Source organism: Lemur catta, chromosome 12, assembly GCF_020740605.2.
Source record: "Lemur catta isolate mLemCat1 chromosome 12, mLemCat1.pri, whole genome shotgun sequence".
Lineage (NCBI taxonomy): Eukaryota > Metazoa > Chordata > Mammalia > Primates > Lemuridae > Lemur > Lemur catta.
In genome coordinates, this window is record NC_059139.1 from 74080600 (window position 1) to 74105900 (window position 25301).

Here is a 25301-nt window from a genome sequence, read left to right on the forward strand (position 1 = left end):
GTTCCTGGTGGAGCAAACACAGATCTTTTAAGGCATATCCATTAACCCAGGTCCCACTGTGTTCCCATAGATAAAGCCCAAATAGGAGCTCACAATTAAAAATAAAACAAAATAAAAACATGAGTCACTATGAATGAGAGGCAGCAAAAAGCACAAATGAAAGAACAAAACCCCCAAAGACGTCATATTTTAGAGTATCAGACATAAATGTAATAAAAGTATATTCAAACTATAAAATAAAAAGGGAGTTAAAAATATGAGCAAATAGCAAGGTATTATAAAAAAGACAAAGCTGATTTATGAATAAGAATCAGAATTTCTAGAAATTACAAAGATGATCACTGAAACTAAAAATGCAACAGATAAGTTATAGATCAAATTGGACAGGGCTGAAGAAAAAATTAGTAAATTAGAAGGTAGATCTGAAGATAGCATCCGTTATGGCACGGATGGATAATATAAAGGAGAGATTAATAGATAAGAAATATAGCACGAGAGGGTCTAATATATGTCTAAATGTTCAGAAGAATAGAGGTAGTGGGAAAAAGGAAATGTCTGAGAATATAATGACTGAAAATTTCCCTAAATTGATTAAAGAACTGAGTCCTCAGATTTAGAAAGCTCTATAAATTCTAAGCATGATAAATAAAAAGAAATACATAAGAAGAGATACCACAGAAAAACTTTAGAACACTAAAAATAAAAAGAAGATATTACCAGCAGTCAAAGAAAAAAGAAAATCACTAACAAAGGAATAATGATTGGCAGCTCTCTCAACACCATGCAAGCCAGAAAACAGTGGAGTATCTCCAATTCCTAATATTATATGCCCAGTTAAGTATTATTCAAGAACATGGTAAAATTAATATATGAACTGATGTTTTAAAAAATATTTGCGCATGAAAGCCTCACATATTTCACTTAATGAACACAATTTTCCTCATTTTTGAATAAACTGAAAAATAATAATGTTATCCTACTTATCCTAAACAATTAGGTAAGAAATTATACATTATTTCTAAAAAACTTTTACAAGAAGTTAATAGAGAACATTTCTAAGATCATTACATTACAGAAATAAAATAATATTCTATTATCACACATTATGATTTACTTGCACAATGAACATATTTTCTACTCCCTTTGCAACTTTCATGAGTCAAGGTAAGCCTGGTTGAGCTCACAAAGAAGGGGGCCTGTGGGTAGGGTGGAGGGAGCAAGGAGGTACCACAGTTAAACTGTGGGAGGAAAAGCCCCTCAGTGGAGAAAGAGGACAATTTGGTTCTGGTTCTGGAGCTGGGGGAAACCAGGTCTCAGTTTCCTCATGTATGAAAACTGGGGCTTTAGAGGAATCAATATTTTCTCATAGCTCCTATAGCTCTAAAGCTTGAAAATCTTTTAACCCAATCCTATAGGATGCCACTGAAGTTTCTGTCCTTCATAATCTCAGAACCAATAATCAAGCTAGTGGGAAATACTTCCAGATAGAATTTGCAGTATGTTATATAACACAATCTTGTAATATTTTCCCACTAATATTTGTATTAGCTGGGAAGTTTCCATCCTAATACCGCATCCCCTAGCCCCAAGGGATTAAATTATTGAAATACTTGCTTTAGAAGATGTTTGCCAAGCTGACAACTTTTTTCCCAAGAAAACTCTATGCTGGTTAGAGGATACTAGGTGCCAGTCTGCCAGTGTTCCCAACAGTGGCAAAGCAAATCGCTGGAGTGGCAAATTTTCAATGACTTTTTTTTTCTGTTTCATTTGAGACTGATAAGGCACAATCAATATTCTTAGTGATTTTACTGAATGGTATTAGCTGGATTTTTCTCCGTCATGCAAAAAAAAAAAAAAAATCTAAAAGTATTTGTTCCCTTGGCAACATCTGGACAGTATGTAAGGTATCAGAGTCCCAGGTGAGGCCAGGACCAGCTGGTCTAGTTTGGCCCAGGGGTTTTAGCAGAAGGGTTCGGAGATAGCAGTGCCATCCTGTCATATGCCTACCTCCTCTGTTTCAACTTTAGGAGTATAATATCTCAATGTCTATATCTTTTAAAAAGATGTGCTGGGCAGGGGAGACAAGAAATATGGTATGGACGATGATTACATATCTGCCCTCGAATAAATATAGAATCATTTGAAAATTTAAGGTCAAATCTAAAGCTGATTTAAAAATTCCTACAGTGGAATAGTGTATAGCACTATTTTTTAGAGACCATGTCTCTAAAAAAAACATTAGAAATTTCATTTTAGCTGCTCTGTGACAAATAGACTGTAAGGTAGGAAGAAGACAAATAGGGACTACAGTTAAGCAGCTAGTATAGTCATCAGTGGATATGGCTCTATTTGAAATATATTTTGAGGATGGAGTTGACCTGGCTTGTTAATAGATGTGATGAGAGGCATGAAGAAAAGTGAGGGATCGGGGAGATCAAAGTTTTGGCCAAGTAACAAGGTGAATAGTGATGCCATTTACTGAGTCAGAGAAGACCAGCAGTGGTTATGATGAAGTGATAGAAATGGTGATGAGGATAAATAGCCTTCCACTCTGCATTTAGATTAACCCACTGAAAAAGAAGTACTTATATAAGCTAGTGCAGGGAAATGATGCTTTGAAAACAGTGATAATACGGATCCAGTTTTATAATCAGTATTACATACTTAACTCTTTTTATGGGAAGCAGGGATGAATAAAGAAGAAAAAGTAGGAAAGGCCAAACACAGCTTTCAGAGTGCAGCACATCATGTGTTAAACTGAAACAACCCCAAAGTTCAACTTTCTTCACTGTTGAAGGATAAAATCCTTTACTATGTACTTCAGGATAAAGGATTTGCAACTATATGGTGCTTGAGAAATATGCTATTGCTGTAATTTAACTCACTGTATGTGGGCTTCAAGATGCACAGTGGCATTCCAAACCAACTTTTAAAGAAAATTGCATGGAATTTTCAAGACATCAGGAGCGTTCTTAAAAGTTATGCAGAGAAAACGGATTTTTGATAGTTATGAATTATATTTAGTGCTGCCAGATTGCAGGGACCGCTCTTTTTGCCTCAGTATGGTTAGAATTACTGTTGACAAAGTTTTAATTTAAAATTTTAAGGATTTAAATGGAAGAATATAGGTCACTGAATTTTCATTCACTGTGGAAGTATTACTACTGGCAGAAAGCAAGCTTTGTTAGTGAGGGTTCAATTTTGGCCCTGGAGTCCATCTTTTCCGTAGTAGCTGGGAATTGAGTGTGTGTTAGTGAGAATAATTTGGCTCTCAGTCAGTCAATCAGTGGACTGAACACACAGTTAGAAACCTGCCTGCCACAGAACAAAGGCTCAGTTCAGAAAATACTAAATGCATCTGTGAGACATACTTGAGTCCACACAAATCATACATTACAATCCCAAGCTGGAAAGATCTGATCTTTCCTAGCAGGTTGTAGATTTAGATAGATTTGTAATAGTCCAAAAATACACTATGTAGCTCCAAAGTCTAATTCTACAATTTTCTCCTAGTTTCCTAATGTTGAAAAAAAAAGAAGTAAATATTTATAGGGCCTACTATACATAAAAATGTTTTAAAGGGCCTTGCCATATACCAGGAAATGATAAGAAATTATAGTAGGTTTTTAATTGGAATGCTGTATCTTAAAACAACTAATTTAAAAGTATATAGTATGTAGGCTATTAAAAATAAAGACCACCTTCTTGAGCAACATTTTTAAAATTACATTTTTTCATAAGTCTGAGAGAGTAGAATAGATTTCAAATTAACAGTCTAGCAAAAAAAGATGAAGCATGAGCTTTGTGAAAAAAACAGCACAATGATGGAAAGGCTATACCTTTGCACATAACTCATGTGTGTGTGGGAAAGTCTTCACGTTAGTGCTGTTTACTGTCCTGTTTGTCCTCAAGGGCCTCCACCTCCAGAATCAGTGTTTCTCCACAGAATGATGAATGTGACATACAATACTGGCATGTACAGCACATTCCCTGAATTTTCTCTAGCCCCGAAATATTGTAGAAGTAAAATAATGTGACTGAAATGTGGGGGGAAGATGCACAAGTGGAGTAGGGAACTGAACTTTATAATAATAATTTCACAGGCATGTAAATAACTAATAATGGTACAGTGGTAAATACCATGCACCAAAGGCTGTGACAACAAAGAAGCCAAAAAAAATGTGCAAATTTCAGCATGCTTGACAAATTCACCCCTCTTTTTGCCACTTAAGAAAATTTTATCAGAATCTCAGAAAGTGAAAAGAAATATCAATTAATCTGTTCTAATTTATATTTTTTTAGAAAGTAAATCATTTGCAACCTTGATTGCAAAGTGTGTTATAATGGCAAAATTGGAAACAAATGCTTTAGATCTGCGGTCCCCAACCCCCAGGGAGACAGCAGAATTCCACCGTGCCTCCCCCTTCCCCATCCATGGAAAAACTGTCTTCCATGAAACTGGTCCCTGGTGTCAAAAAGGTTGGGGACCACTGCAAGAGGATTTCACCCAATTTCTTATGTAAATCAGAGCAGAAGGTATGGTTCTCAAAAAAAGCCAAGTATAACACATTGGCCTCAACATAAAATAAGACTGATTGAATTTCAAGCTCTTTATTTATTTTGTAGAGTTAAAATTTTAAGTTCCTTATTGCTTTTCAAAATTGGCAGATAAATCTTATTTATTATCAATACATATATGCACATATGTATGCTATTATAATAGACATGTGTTATTATATATTATTCTTGTTCATTTAAAAGTTAATTGGTTACTATAGGATAGAAATTATCTAAAATTTAAAATATACCCTCCTCAAGCATGTTCAGAAAGTGTCATTCTAGATGATTGTGGCTTGGTTATGAGCTGCTCCCTGCACAAGTGCCTGGTCCCTAGAACACCGGAGAAGCATCTCTGGGCTTTAAACCACCAAATCTGACTTTCTAAGGCTGACTTTGGAGAGATTTCCAAACACACAGAGGGCAGAGAATGGGTTGGATCCTATTAGGGTTTTATTGTGATTTTAAAATCTAATAGTAGAAGAATCTTATGTGAGCGGAAATAAAATATCTTCAAAGCAAAACCACTTTCTTGGAGAAGCTCCTAGAGCCATATGTGAGGAAAGAGATAGTAGGGGGGAAAAAAAAGGGGTGGTGGGAAATTTAACCTAAGAAAGACATACAGATGATTAAAAATATATAAGTATCAATCATCAAACAGCATGTAGCTAGTTTTTTACACAATTTTTTCTTCTGCTTCTAAGAATTATTTACCATATGAAAGTATCTTGGCAAGCAAAATTTACATTATATCAGTATGAATGTAGTTCATTTGAAAAGGAGATTTTATTTAAATATGCGTGTGTGTGTGTGTGTGTGTGTGTGTGTGTGTGCGTATCTTAAATAGAAAAGTACCATAACTTCCTGAAGACAGAGTGATTTTTTTTTGTTTATTCCTTATTTTCAATTTTTTAAATCTCCTTTTCTCTGCCCGCACTCAGTCATTTTCAATGAAAGCTAAGTCACTTTTAGGCACTCGGCACACACTGCACACAGAGGCACAGAGCCTGGATCAGCCACGTCAACTCAACACAATTGTTTGAAAAGTTGAAAAGTTCAAACTATTTATTTAATGTCATGCAGATAAACTCAAGAAAAGGAACAAATTTGACAGATAAATTCTAGGTGATTGAGTCTTATAAACCCAAGGGAACGTTTTAGGATAAGGGTTAAAATTAACAGTTTAATATTTAAGTTAAAAGTAAGTTTGATTTACTTAATTAGGAAATTAGATTAATAAAACTGCCTTTTTGCTTCAGGAGAAAGTTCCATTTAATATCTATCCTACAGTGAATTCATTAAGGGAATCTGTCTGGTTCTCTTACTCCTAAAGATAAGAGATGGAAGGAATATTAACCCCTGATTTCATAGATAATAAGATCAACATATGAGATTTGATAAGCTTAGGAAGGTTGGTACCTTCTACCTTAAGAAGAACAGTATCCGTTCTATACCAACGAAATCCACCAGTTTTCTACTCTTTAGCAGGTCATTCACTGACAGATATAGTTCTTCTCTATACATTGAGGAAGAAGTTGAACTATAGCAGTATTTTTCAAACTTCTGGTTATCCTATTAAGTGATGAAATTAATTTAGTGCGAGTCTAACAAGCACTTTAAACACAAAATGTATTTCTCACTGTAGGACAAGAAAGTTTGCAGAATGAGAGTATGTAAGATCATACAGTTTGAATATTTTTCTACTTATTTCCAAATAGGTGGGTCCAAGAGTTCCAATTTCAACACTTAGTTAAAAACAAATGCAGAAAATTTGAGATAGATAAAATCAGAAGGTAACCTCCAGAAAGTTGATGCAGTAGCTAAAATGTAAAACCCCTTCTTCTTCCCAGGTCCTACTTCTAACTACTCCAAAAGCAGAAAGTGTGGCTGAAGATTAAGTAAGTATTGAATGTAGGAAACTGGAAGTTTGTCGTGTACTGGGAATCTTTGAATAAGGACGCTTTAAAACTCAGGGGGCTGACTTTGCTGAGTCGTAATGAGAAGGTTGGACCTGTGACGAGGAATGTTGTAGGTTTTAAGCTGGAGGAAGAAAAGGCTGAACATACGGTGGTATAAGATTCCGAGTACAGCACAGACTTAGAAAAATTCATTCAAAGGAACCAGAATTCTTTAGAAAAATAGATGATTCCATGTCTCTACCATGAAGTGTACAAGATGAACCTGGTGTATCTTGACATCAGGGGTCCATGCCAAAAGGACACAGGAACCAAGTTGAAGAAATTTCTACTACCAAAGATCGGACAATTTGAGTATCAATAAGAAAAAATTATTGCAATGGATTGATGAGTTTACAATGATAATTACACAACAACTCCTCATTGATCACCTTTGGTGGGAGATGCAAACCAACTCAATATTTTAAAAACTGGAAAATAAAGAGAAATAATCATGTATTATTCTTGCATTTCCTTTATAAATTGAACCCAGGTAAACCAACAGGTTGATAAAGGAAGGTTACTCTTTATATAAGGAAGTCCAGCTAAGAGAAGAAAAGGGAAAGATCCTCTGGAGAGGCTTATGTTAGTGGACTTAAGCATGTGAATCTAATCAGTGATAAACGTGCAGTATAATCTATTATTTTGATCTTTAATTTATATTGTGTTTTGAGTGTTACTATCACTTTCTAATGGGACACTTGGCAGAGGTTTGTTTTGTTTTTGTTTTCCCCCCAAATAAATCAGATGTTAATTGTCTCAAGTAAGCTAATTAAGCAGTAAATAGTTAAGCTGATTTAGTCAAACATCAGCTGGGGAGGACAAAATTATCTCAAAGAAAAGGTAAAGGCATAGGAGAGGACTTGAAAGTAAAGGAGATATGGTTTGCTGCTTTAGAAAAAAGGGATGCAGCTCTTGAGTTTTTCTTCCCTTTTTACTCCTACTTTTCACGCTATCTCAGAAAATGAGGAACACTAAAGCTAAAGAGAACAGAGAAGGCAGAGCACAAAGATACACTGAACAGGGTTCAATTTTGACTTCTCAGAGGGTATTCTTAGAGAGGTTCTCTCAAGGGAAGAAAATTACTGGACACCTGAGGCAGATGATGACACTGAGTCCTGAGCACTTCTGAGTTCACGCTTAAGGAAGGAATTTAAGAAGAGAACAATCACTTACATTCTTGAGAATGGTACAATTATGTATCTCTAAAATATCTGCACTATAAACAATTGCTATGAAATTATCTCATTTAGTGTTGTCTAAAATTGCTTTAAAATAACCATTTAAATGAAGAAATAATTTGTATATGAAAAGCAGAGAAATTTGAGAAGTCACCTGCAGTGGAGAGATTTTGGTTTTAGTTTGCAGATTAATTAAAACTTTTCTGGCTTCAACTTCCTCATCTATTGAAAATAGGTAATAATATTTTTACTTCCTTCATGAGTTTGCTGTAACAATTTAAAAAAGGAATTAAGAAAAAACATTTTAAGTCAAGAATTGTAAACACTTTTGAAGTTACTAAGAAAATATTTGTTGAATATATCAATACATACTTAACATCAATGACAGTCTACACCTTTCAGCTAGGGAACACTTAACCATGACATGTGACTTGTGTTTGGTATTTGCACAGTGAAGTTATAGTGAATAAGTAATATTCTAGAATAATATAATTAGATCCATAATTAGTTCTAGAACAATGTAATTAGATCTCACGGGGTAGCCTCTTTGTGATATTGGGTTTTTTGTTTTTTTTTTTTATCAACAGATGGACAAATATGGTTGCCTGGGACTCAGTTATATTTTTTAAGCTCTTACATCTGAAAATAATTCTACTGAAAGTAAAAGCTTGCTGGTAATAAATATTCCTAAGCACATCACTGACGTATGACTGATTATGCAGGAGAATGACTTAATATTGAATCCATATCATACTTTTACTCACAAACTATGTGAATCTGAGGCTCTCCTGGCCTCAGTTTCCACATCTGTAAGCTTGAATATTAATAGTACCTATCTAAATTGGGATGTTAAGGTAATTAAATGAATAGTGTCCAAAGAAAACATCTAATAAATTTTAGCTACTCTACCATTATTATTATTGTTATGAAAGTTTGTATTCGACTTATTTCCAATAGAACTGGATATGTGATTAGTAGTTATAACACAAAGAAATGTTTCCTTTTATATTACATATGTTAATGGGAGTTGTTGCTATGGGAATGGTGAATAAGACAGGAAAAGTCACGATGAAAATTGGAACTTGCTCTGAATTTTCAACTAGAATATTTTCATAAGGTTTCTTCAAATTTGCCCGTGTGTGTATGTAATCACATTGGATGATTTCTGCTCTTTCTTTAGATTAACCAACACATACAACTCATCCATTCAGACACCTGTTCTTGCTCTTAGCCTTTCCTATGGCTGTACTACCTCAAATGCCCTTCCTTCTCATCTGTGTCCTCTCATGTCTCCTCTTCCACAAATCCTTCCCCAACTATTACAGTCTATGATGATTTTGACCTCTCTTGAGCCCCTACATCTCATAGGGTTTGGTTTTTTTAATTTGACATCATCATATTGCCTAATATGTTAGAAAACTTTACATGGCTTATATCTTCTTTTCCAGTGCAAGAGTGTATACTTCTCATCCATCTCTGTATTTTCCACAGCACCCAGCCAGCTGTATGCACACATGGGGTAAACATTTGTTGAATGAAACAAAAAAATAAGACCAGTCTAGAATAAGCCCTAGAATCAGAAAGGAACTTAAAGATAATATAAGTTGAAATCCTAACCAATTCTTCCATCTTTCTACATCCTCCTCCAGAGATTATCTCTGCTTGAACAGTTCTTGCAATAGAGAACTCACTACCATTCATGACATCTATTCTCAAGAAATTTTAAACAATTAAAAAGTCACTTGTTATGTGGGACGCTGGAAATCTAGCATTCTTATGATTATCTTGGTGTTCATTTCAGCTCCATTTAGATCTCCCACCACTGATATAATACTGATAATGATCAACAGTTATTCTATTTAAACTATTGCATAATAAATGGAAAACAATGCTTACTCTGCATACGCAACAGTATGAAGCAATGAAGGTTAAAGACAGGAACTCCGTGAAAAATGACTCTTCATGTGATTTGGGACAACTTCCTGTATCTATAACGGGAGACTGCTTCTCAAGACTAATGTTAAAAACAGCTAATTAAAATTAAACACTATACTTCAGAAATGCTAAAAGTAATTGAGGAAAGTAAAGATGGAAAGTTAATATTTCAGTTAATAGTCAAATATGGAAATTTAGTATTTAGTTATAAAAAAGCAATTTGAAACAATAACATATATGTACTTGGGTATGAAAATCAAGGAGTAAGGAAGCACACAGAAATAGGTCCATTTGTCTTTTAAATGTAGGTTAGAATGTTTCGTCAATTGAAAAATCTCTATTATATATAGAGGTAGAGTTAATCTTTGAATTGGTTATGGTAGTATTTTTTGAAGGAATGTTTTAAGAAGTCCTTCTCAACAGATTTGAGTTTTGTAGTCTATTATGGCAAGATACAGTGACAAGCATTGGCATTGCTCAGCCTTTTATTTCAAGGTTACTTAGCTGCAGTCTTGGAATGACCTAGGAATCAGGGAAGAAAGTCAATAATTTCTTTGCTGTTGAGCAAAGAAAAGTATTTAGAAAAGATTATAATTAAATACAGAATTTTTGGTGAAAAATCTTGCACATGACTAAGAAAAAAGAAAGAATATAACATCTGTAAAATATAACAGTAGGCATATAAATCTATTAGTGGGTAAAATGAAAACTTAGAAGAGAGAAATAACATTTTAACATAGACACATAAACAAGGGAAATTTACAATAGAAGATTTAGTAATTTAGTACTATTTTGTTATAAACAATAAAAGCTATCTATATTTAAATAACAGAATGGAGAGAAAGTGTGAATAATCAACAGTAAACAATAGGACATTCTTTTTTGACTTGCAAATGTATTTTCTAAAGTTCTCCTCTGTCACTTTACATCTATTAGAGTTATTCCTGCTGACAAAAGGAGTGGAATCTTACCCAGCAATCTTGGAGCAGTGTGAAATACAATATGAAAATGAAATAAAACATAAAAGGGAAAAACCAGAAATTTGATTTTAAATGGAACATCATTACTGTGATATATACTTAATAATGTGAAAAATAAGATGATATAATGAGGAGAAACATTATTTTTGATGTAAAAATTTTTGTTGAATAATTTATCAGTGTTGGTTTGGCAAGGAAAGAGAAGTGTTCTTGATACTGGTGTAACCCAGAATGCTTATTGGGTTTGTTTCTTGAGTGTGCTTACTTTGATAATGTATTCCAGATCCTAATTTCGGTTAACTAACAGCTGAAGAGGTCTGCTATCCCAAGAAGAGGAAGGGAAGGTACAATCTATTAATCTTTCAATAGCATTAGAAGGTCAGTAAGGCTACAGTGAGGCATGGGTTACAACAAAGCAAAGATTAATGTCACCAGGCCACTCCCTGCCATTCTTCCTGTCTAGGTGAAAGAGATGCATTACTTTTTTTTTTTTTTTTTAATAAGCAGGCTTGCCCTGTCCTCTAGATCCTACCAGAATAAATGCTTCACGAATGCAGAAACCATAAATCTGCATCTAGCACAGGGCCCAGCACACAGTAGGTGCTGAATCAATATTTTTTGATAGAATGATATTATTTTTGACAGAATGAAATTTTTGTCATCATGCCTGTCATACAGCAGGCCAACTGAAATGACATCTCCAGGGATAACCATGGACACAGTGACCTACTTGACTTGGGAGACCTTTTTGCCCAGAGCAATCCAGAAGTTTTGTAGCAAGCTATGCAGTTATGTTAAAAAGTCCCAGATGAGGCAGAGAAGCACTGTGACCAAGAATACTGGTCAGCCAGAGACAGTCCCAGGAGAGCAGTGTGAGGGCCTGTGGAAGTGACAGAGGAGCATGTGGAGTGGTACAGAGTGAACCCGTGGATTGTCACTGAACTTGCATGCCCCCAAATAACAGTGTCAGCAGTTGAGTGTTTACAGTCCTCTTTAATTAAAGGTTATTTGACAACTTGAGAAGGGAAACAAAAAGATATTGCTAGAGTATATTTTTAGGTCCCTCAGGAGTGCTAAAGTAAAAAACATTAAAAAAAAAGTGATAACCCAGAAAAAAACTGGGTCCTTTTTACAACTGCCCCCTGACACAAGGGTCACAGTAGTAAAATTCACCCTGGAGACCTAATGGAGATAAGTGCTTTATTCATCCATCTCATTTATTACCCCAGTGAAGTGCCCTGCAGCCTAAGAGAAGGACTGCTTCTGACCTCCGTAGGCCTGAGGGATACAGGTTGATATCTACTCCTTGTCTTCTTCTTAATTCTAAGGATATGCTTTTTCAAAGGAGGAGAATTTTCAAAAGAAAAGCATTTGGAGGAGAGTGAAAAGGTAGATTGGAAAGTATTAGCTGACAAATTATTCCAGGAACAAAGAAAAGCATAAAGGGAACAATGAGCAACTTACCCAAACAAAAATGAAAGTAATACAAAGAGATGAGGAGCGAAACCTAAGTAAGATAGGAAGGCAGGATTTTACACTTTTTGCTGCATCTTTCTTTCTATTCCCTGCAAATAAGAATCTGGTTTAGATTGCTTAGGCCTGGAATTCAATTACACAGGTACAGACTAACGTAGGTCAAGCTTCTAAATAATGATTCCCACAAACAGAAACACCACATCTGAAGGACAAAAAAAAGGGCTAATTCTTCTTCAAAGAGGTAAAGAAAGAGAATTCTGTCAATTAATGAGTGTCCACTATACAACTAGGCACTACACAGGTGTTTTATATTCATTTCTACTAACTTATGTGGTACATATTATCTGGTGGTTTAACAAATGGTGAAACTGGGAGGTTAAGTAACTTGCTTTAGGTCACAAAGAAAAGGAGAGGCAAAACTAGAATTTTATCCTGACTATCTGACTCCTAAGTTTGAGGTTTTTTTCCATAATACTGCATAAGACATACATTTATTTAGTGATATAAGAGTGACAATATTAGATCTCTCTTCAGGGAGCAATTTCCCAAGACTGCATTTTCCATTTAGCTGTGCCTGAATTATTGATTTGTTTATAATTGCTATCCTTTACCATAAAGATCTATGTTCAATTTTGGGAGTAAGAAGCCTATTAGCATGATAGTTTTCTTCATGACAACTATCTCATATATCAGTTAAAATTAACATAACTTCGCAACAGCCTGGCCAGGTGTTGCTAAGTACTATAATACCACATTCAACACCTGTGAGTATCTTGACAAAAATTACAAATGATATGCCAGCCGAGCTGCTGTTTCTGAATCAATGCATCTTGCAAAAACGCTCAAAAATCTCAGCATACTGTACTGAAAGCATGTACATACACAGTATCATAGAAAGAGGAGGCAACAAAGAGACTAACTAGCTTGAAAAATGCATAAAGCAGTAGGAAGCAGAATTATGTAGTAGTCTCTGTAAGAATGGCATTGCCCCAGTATCATGTGCACATCAAATTTTATAATTTCTAAGTAGCTTTAATAATCAAAAAGTTCTACAGAATATGATTCTACTTATCCAGTTAAAGGAGGAAAAGGGTGTACATTTTTCCTCTTACAATTTATAATTAACATAAGGCAAGCGAACACAGCCTCCCCAGCCGAGCAGTTACCTCTAATAACATGCTGTTTCTCTGGTTAGAGTGAATAACCTTTTTGCTGTCTTTTTGACAAAAATTACTCATGTAGTATTGGCATTGTACAAGGGAAAAGATGAGCTGAGCTGAGTTTTCAGTAATTTGTTTTAATTTTATAATCAAAAAGCAATTATAGTACAATCTCATAACCTATTGACCTTTCTCCCCTTCCTCAATTGTGCCCCGACATTTGCAGAACAGAATCAATAGATGCACAAAGACTTTCACCATGAAGCCTTTGAATACCTAAAACCCTAGGGAAGAAGGAACGGAAATAAGGTGGGGCAGAGCTTAAAAACTGGAGGGACTAAAGTGCAAGAAAAATCATGATTCCTTTCTCATTACTATAGGGGGGAAGTCCCCCCAAATAGTCACTTGATTCCTCTCAAATGTACTAGATCACTTGCTCTCAACTTTGTCTGACATTATCATCAGTTTTACAGATGATAAAACCGTAGGTTTTACAAAATTATTACCTGGGCCCCACCTCCTAAAAATTCTGATTTAGTTAATTTTAGGAAAAGCTCATGTCACGCATCAATACATTTTAGAAACTCTTCAAGTGTTCTCATGTGCAGACAACGTTGAGAACCACTGATCTAAAATAATTCAGAAATATCAACAAATGTAAACCCTTTAGGTAAGGTTTTAACATATTTTAGCCACATCAGAAGAAAAGAAACCCTAAAATCCCAAAACACCAGAACATGACAATATTGCTAAATAACAGCAACAGTAACAACAAAAACAAAAACCTCTTCCAATACTTAAGAAAGGAAAGGGGGTAGAAGAATACACTCCTGTAGGAAAGCAACATTTATTAGCTGTATACACTGTGCTACTCATTAGACTGGGTGCCAGATATACATACACAGGAGCATAAAGTCAGACGTTAATTCTCCATTTTACAACTGAGGAAACTGAGTCTCAGATATGTGAGGAAACTTCCCTAAGGTCAAAGAACAAAGAACAAAGATAGAACTTGATCTCAGATCTTTCCCAAGTCCAAAGCTTTCTTCTCCATATCTTCTAGAACATTTTTTTGTACTTGCTAACTTCACATAGAGGTGCTGGGCATTAGCTCTGTTATGAAACACAGTATCTCTAGGCCTCCAGAACAAAGTGTGATTTTAGCAACATTTTCCATTGCAGAACTTCAGAAGAGTTCATTATAAGGTATTTAATCCCCAGCTCCTAGATATTAGCTATCTGACAATTGGCAGCAAAGTGGTAAAGAGGAGAACCATAAAATAAAGCTAGAGGAGCTCGTAAGGGACTGATGGTAAAGGACCCTGAATGCAAAGTAGAGTTTGGAATGAATGACTGTAGTAGTTGATTGACAAATCTATATATATGTGTGTGTGTGTGTGTGTGTGTGTATGTATATACTCAATATGCCCTGTGTTGGGAAGGGAAACTTTTTAGGGCCTAGACAATAGGGAGAGGTTGGAGATTTTAGAGTTACCATATATATCTAAGTGGCAATCTAATATGCCAAACCAGAAAACAAACTACAAAGAAAAACATATCAAAACGGTCTTTTTGCAAGGTAAAATTAGGAAAAACCCAACAACCCAGAAACATTATAGATAAATCCATGTTTATCATTTTCCAAAAATAAACTCTGAAATTAGGAGTAATCTTAAATTACATCTTTTTTCACTTTTTTTAAATTATAGCTTTAGTAGATTTTCCAAAAGATGAATTTAGTAGCTGATAAAATACAGCTCTACCACCCAGGGCAGATGGTCATGATGACATCCTAGGATTGGAGTCACTTATTAGCATACATCACAGCTAACAAAAAATACTTAATGGATTATTAACTTCCCTCAAGGTGGAAAAGATTTCTTAAATTTAAATGAACAAATCAAAGAGTCTGGGAAAAAAAAACCAAACTACCTCATTCTCTTCTAAAGCCAAATATCTGGTTAAAACTCTATAATGAGATGAAATATACAAATGGATATGGAAAAATTTATAAAGCTGAACAAAAAAAGAAAAGGCTAGATTATTTTTCTTCATTATTCCAACAGGATGATTTCATATTTTCCATATTTGTATAAAACAATTTGCTTTGCTCTGCTTTAAAAGGATATTGAAAATTAAGATAATTTAAAATGTTGCATATAAATGCATACCCTATACTTTCTATATACCTAAACATGGAAGTTCCAACGCCTTAAAGAATTTAAAGCATTAAGAAGTTTGGCATTTAGAATGTCAGCATAAGTTCCTTTGACATGACGTTAAATTGTGTTAAATTAAGCAAATGAACTCAATGTAATAATTTACTTAGTAATATTTGTTATATAAAACAGTTAATTGCCCTGAAACTTGTTTTCATTTTATAGCCCTTTTAGCCATATTTTAAAATCCTGTATGAGTATGTTTGCACATGCATGCGGCAATGAATTGATGTGTACATTCATTGAACTCTGGTTCTTAGCTCATGATTTCTTGATTTTTTTTTCTTGGTATGATGACAATTAGCACACATGAAAATAAACAGTCTCCATGAGATAATTCTTGATTTCTTTAAAAAGAACTTTCATTGATTTTATAACTTTTTATTCTTCAAAAGCATTAGGACAATAGCTCATTACCTACCATAATCTGTGATTTTACAGGACACCAAATACAGCTCTTTTAGGTTTTGTCCTTCCTTTGCAATGACCTCCACACATCTGAAAGACACACAAAAGAGTGGTGCGTTATACTAATGCATTTCAAGTTAAATTAGCAAGGGTTTAGCTACAAATATAACAGGAATAGGTCACAGTTCTCTTCTTTCAACAAACCCCTTTCAAGGTGTTTCAGGAAAAGGTATTATATTCTCTGCTTTAAACTCGTGTTCTAATACCTAAATGACTTTAATTAAATACATCTATGACTAGTGCATCCTTTAAAACCAAAGAGATGAAAGAGAGATATTCCTATATTCCTATAAGAGTACCAATGCTACCTTTGGTAATAAATGACTAGTAAACACATGCTATATAATGAATATATATCATTTATATAATGAAATAATATAAAAATAATTATAATAAAACTCTAGAATATAGTAGAATTGTAATTGTAGGTAGATGGTAATATTGTTTATGGTTCAATTTTTAATGACAAAATTTGATAACACTGAAATATACATTTTTATGGAATTTAATTCAAGAAAAAATGTTCTAAAAATGTAACTTTTCATTAATTAAAGCTGAACGAAAAATCCATAAACATAAGCACACATAAGAACTTAAAAATACTTTACTATAAAATGTTTTACTCTTGATATTTTAAGTGAACTTTTGTGTAGGCTTAGGCCATTTTAATGATATAGATATAGACAGTTAAGATTTAAAGTCTTTTCTGGTCTCATTTATATTAAAAGATTTTCAAATGGTTCAACTTCCCTAATTGCCCTAGTGGAACTTGTAGTACAGAATTGAGTGGACTTTAAAAATAATGATTGACAATATTATACATTTTGTGGCTCAGTTTCCTTAATAGCAGAAAATATGTGTGGTCAGACTGACACACAGGCATATGCACCCTTCAATGCAGTCCCCGTTTTAATCTTTACAAATAACAGTTAAGTAAAAGGGTAAAAGCAAAAACAGTCATTAACCTTTTCTAGGAAGTAAGGATCAAGTAATTTGATACCTGTGTGTATAATCCATCAAAAAATTACTCGGTATCCATCTTTGTCTTTCAGATATTTTATTTGCCATCTGGCTTATTTGTAGGTATCTTCATAAAATGCCAGGCATTTATACAATTTTACTTGCCATAATTCATTACTGAAGGTTAAATATGTTATAAAGAAGACATATTTTTCTTTTAAAATATTTTTCATAGAATTTTGTTTTAATGGAATGATAAACATTTCAGGTTTCCTCAGAATAACTGAATAACATTCTTTTTTGACTTTTTTTAAAAAAAGATTTATGGTAAAATGGAAAGCTTTTCTATGACTATGACAGGAACTTAAAACAGTAACATCATGCAATTATGAGTGGTACAGATTATTGTGAAGGGAAATTTTAAAACCTAATTCCATGTCATTTGGTTTTAATGTAACATTTGAATAAGTTCACAAAAAAGAAAGGATAAAAACAGACATGCAACATTACTGACAATAACATTTTATATACAACTTAGAAACCTAATTTTTACAAGCTAAGAGTAAAAATAAAGGCCCTAGATAATTGCAAAATCCTAAATCATTACAAAAAAAAATTCTGACCACTTTCTGTCAAATCAAAGATACGTATCTTAATTGTCCTCTTCCAACACCTACCAAAAGCATTAGCAGATCTAATATTTTGTGTGACCACCAAAAATCATTAATTATATTTTGTCTCATGCTCTATTCAAATAGTTTAAAAAGTGTGATTTTATATTTGATTATAAAAAAACTCTAGACAAATGCAATATCCTATTTGTGTTGCTTCTACTTGATTTTATATTAGATATGCCACAAGCAAACGTGAACACTAAAGACAGAGAAGACTACAAACAGCAAATAACACAAATCGATTTCACTGTACAAACCAAGTGAGATGCTATTTCATAGGCAATGAGAACTAGTATTTACATAAAAAAAAAATCACTGGATGAAGACTGTCCTAAAACTGATGAAAGGTCATGAGCATCACGTTTTCTCCCTTCATGACAGAGAGAACTTTAAGAAGGGTGGACAATTATGAATAGATATTATACAATTATTTAGTTTACTCACGAGGCAATATAGTAGCCAAGTGATAACACATGATTAAAGACTGAACAGTAAGTATCATTCGGACAAAAAAAAATAAAGAAAGAAGAACTATAAAAGAAAAGCACTTTGCTTTTTATAAAGGATCACCTATGATTTTTGTTCTGTTCTTAAAAGTCCAGATACACAGGTTTTCCAAATACTTTCAATTACCCTGTAATCACAGTCAGTGTGCTGGAAGTGATGCACAACATAGAACTATTTGTTGAATCAGAATTCATGGAAGAAAATAAGCATGCCTTAGAAGATTTGTTGTAAAATATTAATTTCATATCTTTCACAGATTGGATATTTGAGGAGAGGAAACCCCAAGTTCTGTGAATCTGGACGGGAACTCTTAATATAGTAATAAAACACAAAATTGAGTGGATGAAATAAATAGATTAAATAGCTATTGTTTTGAGAGTTGAAAATGAAAGTAGTTTGTGTTATTCTGTTACTGCAAATTGGTGGAAATGGAACACCACCTCATGTCCCTGGCTAGTGTGAGAAGCCTTGTAATTCATCTGGGTCTAGTTCCCCAGGCAGCATGTGGTGACAGCAGTTCATGATGAGAAACCATGGGTGGTGACTGTCCTTTTTCTTCTGAAACTTTGAGTCCATTTTAGAATATATTTACAAGAAGTACATAACGTAAGTCTGTGAAGCTCATTTACTCTAAATAATTCTATGTTTTACAGAGTCTTGGCTCTAGTCACAAGCTTTCGTATTAGTATTAGGGCAATTCTCAGTTCACTGTATATATGTATGCATAAAACAAAGTGGTAAATCTTAGTGACTATTTAAACTTTTGGACTACAGGCACTCATGTAAGTTTTTAAGGGATATTTTTAAAATGGTACCAATAAAAGAGAGAAATGTTTGCAAAGTGATAATCTTTAAGTGAGAAGGAGAATGATAGAACCAAAGACCACATTTAAACCTTTGTTTTTTCATCCCCTTTCCTACTCACAGATATCACTTAGGAGAATATTCATTAATCACAGTGATAAATTACAGTTTTGTCTCTAGGGACAAGCCAGGAATCCTTAAACTTAGAATCTAGAATTCACATTTTTCCCATTCTTCCCCTCACCCTGTCCTCATCAGCCCTAAGGACAAACCCCAGAATATCAAATGATCAACATTCTCTATGGGTCAGCACATTCAAAGATTTCCCACTTCATGAATGACAATGTAAGGCATTATAATATTCAGAAAAAGAACTGTATTCTTATGGAAAGTAGCAATCTATAAGATTAAGGAGAAATTCATAATATGAGAAAATGGCACAGTGGAAAAATGCTGAATCATTTCAAATACTTTTAAAGTAGCCCATGAATGTCAAACACAATTAAGCCTACTAAACCATCTTCCTGAGTTCCGAGAAATAAGGAGAGATGTGTCTTAACAAGAGTGAATAACGAATCAAAAGACATACACTCCCATCTCACCTCAAGGGAACTACAGAACCACCACCTACCTTTTTTTAGAGCCCTAAATCAGCATTCTCTATAAAATGAGTCCATACGAAAAATGTCTCCAAATCTAATGTCCTAGGTTCATTTAAATATACCTTAGTTTATTCTGAATTGCCTCCCCTCAGTTTATTTTCTTGCTTTTATGTTTTGGCAGGGATCTGAAGAGAATTAAAAAAAAATGCTACCATTGTAAATTCTTAAGTACCAGCTGTTGAGTACACATATATAAACTCTTTTAGAATATAGACAAGGGCCAGAAAACCTGCTCCAAAGTATTCAAGCATCCAGAATTATTTTTTATAATAACGTAATTTTATGCTCACTTGGTTTTGATAATGTTCTAAAATGTACCTGAATTTGAAAAGCAACAGAAAGGTTACTTTTGTGAGCTTTAGAGCCTTTTTTTTTTCCAAAGAAGAGAAGGCATTACTTCATTTTAGTGGAGGGAAAATCTGTCTCTGTAGCAATAGATTCCTAATCACCTGATTTATGTGAAGGGTAAAGGTTAATGAATTAAGCTGTGTAAGCTTCAAAACTATCAAAGGAATTCAAAAGAGCCTTGAATTATGGAAAACAATGGCCCATTCTACATACATACCAAGTTTTATGTTTTTTGTCTCCTACTCAAAAGTTGGAACATGGCATTAGTGACAATTGAAAAGAACTAATGAGGAAATATGACTACACTGCTTGCAATAGGAGTGTCCTAGGAGACCTTGTTACTGTTTGTGATGTGCTTCAAACCCAAAAGAAGCTAATTGGAGCTGCCAGACACTGGTTTGCAAATCTCACTTTAAAGGACAGGCTCAATCACCTTAGAGGTGTGAAAAGAAATGTCCCCATTAGAGTTGCATTAGTATGTGGCTCAGTGAATTTCTAAATAAAACTTTAGGATGTTCTTTCCCAAGTCATTTTTATATTCGAATAAAAGATATAACTTTATGCAGAAGAAAAAATGCAACAAGACAAAAACAACCCCGCAGATTTAAAATAAAAAAGTAAGAAGAATGCTGTAAAGTAATTGGAAAATAAGTGCATCTGGGAACTAGGTATGTTTCAGGTTGAATAAACATGTAGATCAAGCCTCAAAACTCTTGAAACAAACACATCGTAAAAGTGATCTATTTGGGAGTTTTACAAATAGAACTTCATTTTCATCATTTCTTGAAACTAAACAAGCTGACAAGCCAACCTATGTTATATAGATTGTAAGTGGGTAGAGGCTTACAAAGACGCAAAACACGCACACACGCGCGTGCACACACACGAAAAAGGAATAAAAGGGGTTTACAAGATCTAAAGAGAGAGACAAGAGAGTAAACTTAGTCCAATTCTGTGCTGTAGAAGCTTATCCTGACTAATTCATATACGGGTCATTTAAATGATAGCAGAGGTCACAAAACACAATTTGACATGTTACAGAAAGAATAATGACATCTGATTGATTTTTCTGAAGCCTGAAGTTGAGCTGCACTGAGGAATAATCCAATCCTGGTGCAGGAAATGAATACGGGTATGCCCTGCTTATAATATACAGGTATAATATACATAATTTACAGGTATGCCCTGCTTATAATATACAGGTATAATATACATAATTTACAGATATGCCCTGCTTTCAGAATATGCACAATATAAAAGATTTCTATGTGCACTATGTGCAAAAAAGATCATTTTACAGGTAAACATTTATAAGATGAGTCAATTCAAGAATCTATTAATATACCTGATCTTCCCCAAAAGGTTGAAAAGCAGTCAAGACTCTATTAATAGCACCTTCCCCCTTATTACATTTGAGTACCATTTCATTTATGAGTGTTACATTTAAGAGGTACTTTTTCTAGTAAAAAGACACCTTAATCTTACAGAAATAGCATGAAATAGTTATTTTTATCTTTAAGTTAAACTGCACACACGTGACAAATACAAGGTTATTCTGGGAAAGTGACAGATGGTATCAAGGTAATATGTTGAGTGCACTTTGGATTTTATGGTATACTTTTTGGTAAATGCTTTTCTATTCAACACCATTAACAACACAATACCAAATACACACTGAAGTCAATTTTTCATGTAAACCTCTAAAGATATTCTCATAGAAGAGATGTTTGCTGCAAGAAAGATTTTTTTAAAGGTTGGCTTGCAATTAAAATGCTAAAGCAGTGCTCAAAGCACATTCTTAATATACCACAGGGGCAAAGACTAGGAGTGACATGCAAAATGTCACCAGCTCCACCAGTTAACAACAATTATCTTGGGACACTCATTAAATCCTCACTTACCAAATGTTATTCTCTGGAAAGCCAATATCTGATTAGCGAGTCCGAGATTAATTTAAGCATTTGCTACTTAAATAGTAACGAAGTGATGCCCGTTTTGTTGCACAGAGAGGTAGTAGAAAGTTACAAAATTAGACTAGTACTGTTTTGTTGTTGTTTATTTTCTAATGAGGCATACCACAAGAAGTGTCCCATAAACCGAAATGTTATTGAAACTGAAGTTCTATGGGTTTGCATCTTTGCCAACAGAGGTGTTACACCTTCAAGGGAAAGGAGGCAGAGAAGATGCTGTCATTTGCTGATTCTTTCTGGACCACCTTCTCCCTGAGTGTTTCTAACTTTAGATAAGTTTCCTAAGTGGACAGTAAATAGGATTCAGCCCTGAAGGAATAATACAACAACAAAATAATAGTTTTAATATATTTAGGAATGGCTATCACAAACCAGCTGTAACAGAAATATTGTTTCTTCATTTATATAGCAAAAGATGTTTTAATTTAGTTTGAATGTTTCTTAGAATACTTAAAAATGTTTTCTAGATAGAAAAAAGTCTGTAATATTTTAAAATGCACATTTTTATTAAACTACTAAGAAATAGGATGATTAAAGGTTTCCCAAGGAGTAGGTGTAGAGATTGAACTAACAGACTTGTGATAAACTTGGCTCTGACTTTAATACTTTAGATATATTTATCCAAACGTCTTGTTTTCAATTTTAGCCATTGTTCCATCCTGCTATCACAACTGCTGTAAACATTATGTAACAAATTGAGCTAACTTTTTCTAAGCATTCCTCGGAATATGCAAGAGGCAGAAAAAAGATGCTAAGCATTTATTTATTTATTTATTTAATTCAAAAATATTTTATTGAGTGTAAACTATATGCTATAAATACTAAAAAAAGCTAGGCATGGTGGCTCACACCTGTAATCCTAGCACTTTGGGAGGCTGAGACTGTAGGATCGCTTGAGGCCAGGAGTTCAAGACCAGCCTGAGCAACATAGAGACACCTAGTCTCTACAAGAAATGGAGAAATTAGCCTGCTGCGGTGGTATTTGCCTGTAGTCCCAGCTACTTGGGTAGCTGAGGCAGGAGGATTGCTTGAGCCCAGAAGTTTGAGATTGCAGTGAGCTATGATGATGCCACTGCACTCCAGTCCAGGAGACAGAGTGAGACCCTGTCTCAAAAAAAAAAAAAAAAAAAAAAGACAACAAATACTAAAACATATAATCAGATATAATAAAACCAATTATAAAATGATGAACACATAATACTTATAACCTTGATGGATCAAATACTATTCATTTTTGTTATTATTATTGATATTGATGTTCATGCCTAGGAGCAGCAAAATCACATTACTATCTGTTAACCACTAAAAATCAACTGAAGATAGTTATATTTCATGATGAAAGGAAATGCTAGAAATAAGGGGAAGAAAAAAACTTAAAGGCATGACTTTCTAATTCACTAGTTTATTCTTCCTCAATGGGAAAGAAATGTAGTTACTTGGATATAGGAAGTGTTAAGAAACCTCCTCCTTCTTTTAAGCTTTTTGGAGTTCCATCAGTGTGTACCAATAATTCTAGGGGAATCCAGATACAGTTAAGATTGGTGCTTATGTTCTGGCATGTTTCAATATAGAGGGCAGAACAGAAGATTTTATCACTCTACATGTAACAAAAATTTACTATATAGAAGCAAAAGCCTAGGCCCTTTTTCTAAGCAAAAACAGAAGTTTAAAAAAAATTTAAAACTATGGTCCAGTTTAGTGAACTGTATATCCAGTTTAGTGAAAAAGTCAGGCAAAAATCTGGCAAGCTCCAAACCGCCCCTCCCCAGTACCAATAATAAATAAAAACATTAATAGTAAAGTGAGAAATATTTTTAAGAGAATTGTTAGGATTCCAAATAGCTAAAATGAATACTGTGAAATTTAGGTGGAATATTAAACATATAAGTGATGATAATCTCCCTGTCCTTCCCTGCCCCCTCTACCCTAACTGCTATGAGTATTGATAGGAAAATCTCAGTTTAATAGACTGTATGTTTTAAGCTCACCTGTAATTTAAAATAGCTGAGACTAAGTTACTTTAGTGGAATATAAAAGCACTCAGAAGATGAGATTTCAGGCATCACTCATGAAAGAGTTAAGGACTTCCACACCAGAAGACAGCCACAACTCTGCTTTGTAGTGACTAATTGCCTCTTTAACCCCTGTACTCTGGGAGTTGGCCCGTGCTTCAATACCAGTTTTGTGATACGGCCAAAGACTGATGTTCAACATAGACCTCCGGTGACCTGTGTAGCCAAGGAGGCAACTCAGACAAGATGCTGACAAAAGGTTTCCTTCTCATTTGGGAAGGCACGAAATCTCTTTTTGGATAAGCCAAATTCTCAGAAGACTGTAAAACACAGAAGGTAAAGACAATTTATAAAAGTTAAAAGAATGGTTTCTCACTTTAGCTAACAATGATTCTAAACATCCTGTTGTACCACTCAAAATTTTGAGAAAATGGTTTTAGCAATATGAAAAAAAAATAAAAGATTTCATTTTAAATGCAACGAAGAGGGTACCTAATTTGATGTCTTTGAAAGCTTATAATTAGATAGCTATAATCAAATACAAAGGAAAGTCGATCAGCATCTCATTCAAAATGTTTCCCATATACTTTAAGCATTCATACTTAGGAAGCCTGCACTTTGTCATTACTTTTTAAGCTTAGCAACTTCCTGGCCTTATCAACAACTAGTAAGAAATATTTGTCGGCAATTTCATGTAGAGTTTATACAAAACTAATTGATCCTGAAATTAGGAGAACAAAATAGTCAAGGCTTCTTGCTAGTTTCTAAAAATGAAAGGATGAGGAAAGAGTTCTAGAATAGGGAACAAGAAAAATGTAGTCAGTGGAAACAATGTAACCCACATTTGGAAATAAGAAAGGAGAAAAATCACACAGGCTTGAGAAGGCAAGGACACTACATCAATTAGACCTAACTGATGCTTAGCTAGATTGAACTCTGAATGCTTTGACACTTAAGGATCATCACTGAATACATAAAAAAACCCTGCTTCTAAAGCTCTGGGACTGCCATTGCTTTATGCCCATACCCCCTCATCATTTACATGTTAATGTCTGTGTCATAGGTGAGCTCTAACATTTACAGGAAAAAGAGGCAGCAGGTCGTGTTTAGTTGTTTTAGTACATTATGTTTACCCAGAGAGTTAACTTTTTACTTAAAAAAAAATAACACTTATACTTCATTATTTCAAGTTTAACAGTCCATTTGTTTCTATAAATGACAATAAGGGGCATCAACCCAGAATCCTCTTGTGAAAATTATGCAGTTTATATTTTTTAAATCCCAAAGGAAGGATGATAGCTGATTTTATTTAATTTTAATTTATTTGAAGGATAGAGACACAAAGTCCTCCACATTTTCTTCTTAACATTTAAGTAAATGCAATAGGATGAGTTTTAGAAATTCCAGAAAAATGCTACTGAATCTTACTTAGC

The 25301-nt window shown here is 34.1% G+C and overlaps 1 protein-coding gene across 1 annotated transcript in view; it reads right to left on the reverse strand.

The window, feature by feature from the left end:
* The window catches only part of FBXL17 (F-box and leucine rich repeat protein 17), a 485075-nt gene that overhangs the window by 143288 nt on the left and 316486 nt on the right, over positions 1 to 25301 (reverse strand). Inside the window, exon 7 of the mRNA XM_045566275.1 lies at positions 15885 to 15961. Coding sequence (XP_045422231.1) covers positions 15885 to 15961 — 77 coding nt within the window. The remainder of the gene's footprint in view (positions 1 to 15884; positions 15962 to 25301) is intronic.